Source organism: Cryptomeria japonica, chromosome 3 (assembly GCF_030272615.1).
Source record: "Cryptomeria japonica chromosome 3, Sugi_1.0, whole genome shotgun sequence".
Taxonomy (NCBI): domain Eukaryota; kingdom Viridiplantae; phylum Streptophyta; class Pinopsida; order Cupressales; family Cupressaceae; genus Cryptomeria; species Cryptomeria japonica.
Window position 1 is genome coordinate 945336829 of NC_081407.1, and position 6000 is coordinate 945342828.

General features: G+C 31.6%; 1 protein-coding gene across 3 annotated transcripts in view; it reads left to right on the forward strand.

Annotated features, from left to right (window-relative positions):
* LOC131038924 (uncharacterized) overlaps nt 1-798 on the forward strand; it is a 92328-nt gene extending 91530 nt beyond the window's left edge. For 2 of the 3 annotated variants that reach the window (XM_057971511.2, XM_057971510.2), the window contains exon 11: nt 53-798. In XM_057971511.2, the coding sequence (XP_057827494.2) occupies nt 53-322 (270 nt within the window). In that variant the 3' untranslated portion in view covers nt 323-798. The remainder of the gene's footprint in view (nt 1-52) is intronic. The other variant, XM_057971512.2, reaches the window with a different exon arrangement.
* Nucleotides 799-6000: the final 5202 nt, after the last annotated feature.

Sequence of the window (6000 nt, forward strand, 5' to 3'; positions counted from 1 at the left end):
TTAAATTCTTGTAAATCTTAATATGAATTAATATTTGATTTGCTACTAGCAGCGCCTCCGTTATGATGCTGAAGAAGAGTTATGGAAACTGCAAATGACAAGGAGTACTAGCATGACTGAACCTGAGTCACAATCTAATAGTTATCAGTTTGAAAAAACCAGTAGACAACATCGGGAGGGATGGGATGCATGGAAAGACTACGAAAATCAGTACCATCACTGGCAATCCCATCCAGAAGGTTTTCGGACTGATAATTGTGCCCATCAAGGCCCAAAGAATGATGGAGTTCGGTGGAATGATCATAAGTGGAGTTACATCTGAAGGCCATTTTCTAACAACCATTTATTACTGCATATATTCCATTGTGTGTTTTTTGTGCTGCTTTTCAGAATGGCATTGGTGTGTTATGAAGGAGGCATCCCAGGGCTTCTTTTCGCATATGTGAAGTTAAATGTATGACCTGTCAACGGAGATTCAGAGCTTTGTCATCTCATTCTCAAAGGAGACGCAGATTTTAGATTTTTGTGTGATATCCTGTACAGCGCAGCTAATAAAGCATTTTGAGTTTGTAAAATTCGTCAATTTTTATGAAAGAAAAATAAGTTTAGGGATGAGATTTTGTTGTTACAAGAAGAAACATTACATTTTGTGTCATATATTGGGTTGGTTGTTTATATATTTGTAATGAAATTTAGAATAACAAAAAGAATATACCATGGATTAAGGTCTTTGAGACCTATTGTATTTTGAGTGTAAAATTCTTCAATATTGATGAAAGAAAAATAAATTAGGGTTGAGATTTTGCTGCTACGAGGAAAAACTTACATTTTGTGTCATATATTGTGTTAAAGATTTCTATATATATGTAATGAAATTTAGAACAGCGAAAATTATGTACCATGGATTGAGGTCTTTGAGACCAATTATAATTTGTAACAATGGTTTCATCTGTTAAGGGTGTAATATTCACAATTTTTCCACGATACACATATATATTTGCCAAAGGTCTGAATGTATCCTATCCAATTAGCCTGAAAATTTTATTTGGAAAATGTGTGTTATGAACAAGAAACAATCTATGTTTTGTTGTAATCACAAGTCGGTTCGAAGAGGAATAATGTATTAGCATTATCCATTTGGATATGAACTTGTTAATTTAGGGGAGAGGGGCCACGGGGTCCAATAGTCGTTATAGCAATTGTGCTTATAATATCCAGTCTTGTCACATATTTGTACTATATATTGTAAAAAAATAATCTACATGTAAAATAAAAAATTGTCAAATGTTGATCACAATGGACTAATACTTGAACATAAGAGAACCTATAAATGTTATATAAAAAAGACATAAATATATTAATTAACAAGTGATAGGTCATTTTTTGTTTCAAATAAAATATCATAGCTAGGGGAGAGGGGCCAATAGTTGAACAAGGTCCAATAGTCGCTATAGCAATTGTGTTTATAATATCCAGTCTTGTCACATATTTATACTATATTTTGTAAATAAATAATTGACATGTAAAATAAAAAATTGCCAAAGGTTGATCAAAATGGATCAATACTTGAACATAAGAGAACCTATAAATGTTATATAAAATAGGTATAAATACCTTAATTAACAAGTGAAATAGATATTTTTTTTGTTTCAAATAAAATATCATAGCTATCCACTATAAGTGTGTCATCTATAAAATAAGATACTCACTTAAACAAGTACTCTTATCACAGTGAAAAAATATTATTCTTATGTGTACAACTATTGGGGTAGCAATTTATATGCATTGGAGTATTTCATATTAATAATTTGTCTTATCACAAATATAAAAGGTGAACACAATAAATACCTTGATTTTCTCCATGAAATGTGAGGGATTGTCCAAAAATTTTTAGTGTTCAACAATTGGTCTCTTTGTGTTCATATAATCTTTATTTTATATAATAATATGTTGTTTTTTATAACAGATATATTTGTGTTCAAGTATTGGTCCTTTGGTGTTGGATATAAAAGCTAGAGATAACACACATTTATGATTACTAATAAGTATTTGGTCCATTTAAGTTTCATATAAGTTATATTCTACATAAAAATATGATATTATATTAATTACTAATGATATTTTTTTATTCAACAACTAGGGATTTTTAGATTGAGTTTTGGTCGAATCTTTAAAAAGTAATTTTTTGGACACTTCGCACTAGACGTGTTATTTTGATGACTTGCATGATGAGTCACGCCTTCAAACTTTAGTTGTAGATAGTTAAGTGTCCATATTACATTTAAAGAAAAAAACAAAGGTCTTACAATATTCCATGTGATGGCTACATATTGACGAAGTTAGCCCTAACGACTACTGGTCCCTCTCCCCTATCCCGAGAGAGCGATGTTTGGAAGATTTGTGTAAGCCTTTGTTGGATGCTTCTTGCCTTTAATTACAGGGGAGAGGGACCTGTAGTCATTAGGGCTAACTTCGTCAATATGTAGCTGTGGCATGGAATATCGTAAAACCTTCGTTTTTTTTTTTGAAATGTAGTATGGACACTTAACTATCTACAACTAAGGTTTGAAGACGCGACTAATCATGCAAGTCATCAAAATGACACGTCTAGTGCGAAGTGTTCAAAAAATGACTTTTAAAAGATTCGACCAAAACTTAATTTAAAAATCCCTAGTTGTTAAATAAAAAAATATCATTTGTAATTAATATAATATCGTATTTTTATATAAAATATAACTTATATGAAACTTAAATGGACCAAGTACTTATTAGTAATCATAAATGTGTGTTATCTCTAGCTTTTATAGCCAACACCAAAGGACCAATAGTTGAACACAAAAATATATTTCTGTTATTAAAAACAACATATTATTATATAAAATAAAGCTTATAACACTTAAATCTTTGGACAATCCCTCACATTTCATGGAGAAAAACAAGGTATTTATTGTGTTCATCTTTTATATTTGTGATAAGACAAATTATTAATATGAAATACTTCAATGCATATACATTGCTACCCCAATAGTTGTACACATAAGAATAATGTTTTTTCACTAAGATAAGAATACTTGTTTAAGTGAGTATCTTATTTTATAAATGACACACTTATAGTGGATAGCTATGATATTCTTTTTGAAACAAAAAATGATCTATTTCACTTGTTAATTAAGGTATTTATGCCTTTTTTTATATAAAATTTATAGGTTCTCTTATGTTCAAGTATTGGTCCATTTTAATCAACACTTGGCAATTTTTTATTTTAGAGGTGGATTATTTATTTACAATATATAGTATAAATATGTGGCAAGACTGGATTTAATAAGCACAATTGCTATAACGACTATTGGACCTCGTTCAACTACTGGCTTTTCTCCCCTAATCGTTAACTAATTATTATAACAGATTTGTCAATGCTTTTTGTGGATATAATTACATAAAAAGCTATTATAATGGATTGAAGAATGTCCGTCAATAAAAACTCCTTGTGATTAAAATTGACGCCCATCTATGTAATATTACAATGACTCCTCAGACAACTTTCTATTTTAATGTGATATGGATGTTTTCCTTTAAAACTTACAGATTTAGATTTTTATTTTTGCAATTCAATTATTTTATTTGGTCATCCCAAAATTTTACATATATAGCATATTGTCAATTGGTATGTTATCTAAACTTTTTCTAGGTTAAATCTATCTTGTAGGAGGGATTGTTTAGAGATGAAGATATATAGTTTTGAGATGTTTAATTCAAAGTTAAGAATGGAGGAAATAAATTATATTTCTTCCCAACATGGATGCAGTGGGAGAAAAATTGGTATTCCACTTATCATTTAATAAGTATGTTCTTTCCCCTTGGGGTTGTAGAACATTCTACTTAACAGGTCTAATATTGCCATTAGAATTTTGGCTTTAATTTTGTGGGACTTTTAGAGATTTTTCTACTTCTCCAGATGTTGGTACTCTTAATTTGTAGAGAGTTAATAGATTTGAAAGTCCGAACTGCCAATCTCAATTGTTTGATCTTTTTAGGTTGTTCTTGTGTAGAATCCTTGATAGAAGATTGCTCACAATTGTGTCAAGTCAAAATAGGCAATATTTCTAGCTTACCTTAAGTATACATAAATTCTTATGATTCAGTTGGGCTCAAAGTATGGGATTTCTACAAAATATTCAAAATAGAGATAAATTCTTGTGTGTTTCTAAAGGAAGTTGGATTGCTTGAAGAATTATCAATCAAAGGACATTCAACTATTGAATCATTGAGAAAACTATCCCTTATAAGTTCATCATCAAGATTCTATGGCTTCTCCCGTCCAACTCTTTTTGGCGTCTTTCTTGACTTTGAAGAACTCAAAGTATTCCCATCCATGATGGTAACCTTTCTCTTCTTTTATTCATTTCAGATCCAATGTTTTGTCAAGCATGATGTTTGGTCTTGACCACCAATAGGCCATTTTTTGTATGGCAAAGAATTGCAATGGAAAGGGGAGAGAAGAAAGAGGTGATATTAAAATCAATCTTTCCAAATTTGAAGAATGAATCTGTGTATATTTCATCACATCGGAGTAAAGACAATGTAGATGTTTTGGGTTTTGTTCTTAGAAATCAATGACTATGGAGGTTGGAGAAAACAGATTAACACTTTAGTTTGGAAAGTTTTTTTTTGCCAAAGAGGTGGGTTCAATTTTGGGGAAATGCCGATATTTGGAAGAACTTTTACTCATATTTAATTTTATTTTTTAGACTTTTTGAAAAAATATCTTTAATTCCATTTCAAATTTTATGTTTGATAGCTAGCTTTATGTTATCCATGAAACCTAAATTGTGTCAAAGGCCCACAAGTCTTGTGTCCTTTTACTTTTCGGGTCTTTGTGTGTTCCCGCATTATGAATCTTATTGTTCACTTTGATAATCTAAGTCCGAAGTTGCTGCTTTTATGCATTTTCGAACCTAGTCGTCAGTCCCTCACATTTCTTAACCATGTCGCGGAGTTATGTTTCTATAAGTTCCTGTTTGCCCGACTTGTCTCCATAGTCTCTTTGTCTTGGTCACTTGTGCTGAAGTTATTGAAAGTCCAAAAGTTGTGATCATTGGTTCTGAAGTTCTAATTTCTCACAATCAAGCGATCTGTGAGTGTTTCCTAGGTTTTCAGGCACTATCATCTTATAAAGTGACATGTACAGACTAACCTTGATTTCTCTTTTAAGCAATGACATGCAAGTTAAAGACCGTTTCGAGGGGCGAAGTAAATGCAATATTAAATGCATGTCATGTCTAAATAAGTACATGGACAAGGTGGTGAAAGACTTTTGAACTTGTATATCATTTTTAGTTGTTCTTTTCATTTAGTATTTTATTTCAATAGTCCGCACTCATGCAGAGTGGAATTCAAAATCACTGGGCTGACATAAGGGATACCAAGATTGGACACCTAGAGTTGCAATCCTAGGTTTAGTCTTTAAGAGAATTCATTTCATCAATTATAGACCTTGTCATCGGAGGAGCTTCGAGCTTGAATGTCCAAGGAATTGATCCTAATACTGTCCAAAAAGTTAAAAAGAATCTTGAATACGCCAAAGCTGTCAGCGAATGGATAGAAGAATTGTATAAGGGTGGTCTTCTCTATCTCACTAGATTCAGATGGCTGTACATTAATGTAACTAATAAGAGAAGAGAATTGGTGACTGAGCTTCAACAAGTCAGAAAAGAACACGACAACACATATGTGCTTTCTAAAGAAATCATGGAACTTCTCTCATTGAGTCACGTCATGCTAGTTGCAGAAAGAATGGTAGAAAACCCTAAGGAGATTGATCCCACTTGGCTTGAAGCCTTGGAATGGAAGGCAACAATATATGATGATTATATAAAGGATATCAATAAGATATTGGAAAAATACTTTGAAATCTTGGTGAAAATAAAGGAAAATTTTAATGCCTTGGAAGTAGACCTCATGGATGGGTTTGAGGAGAATGTGCAAGATCTCAAGGAAATA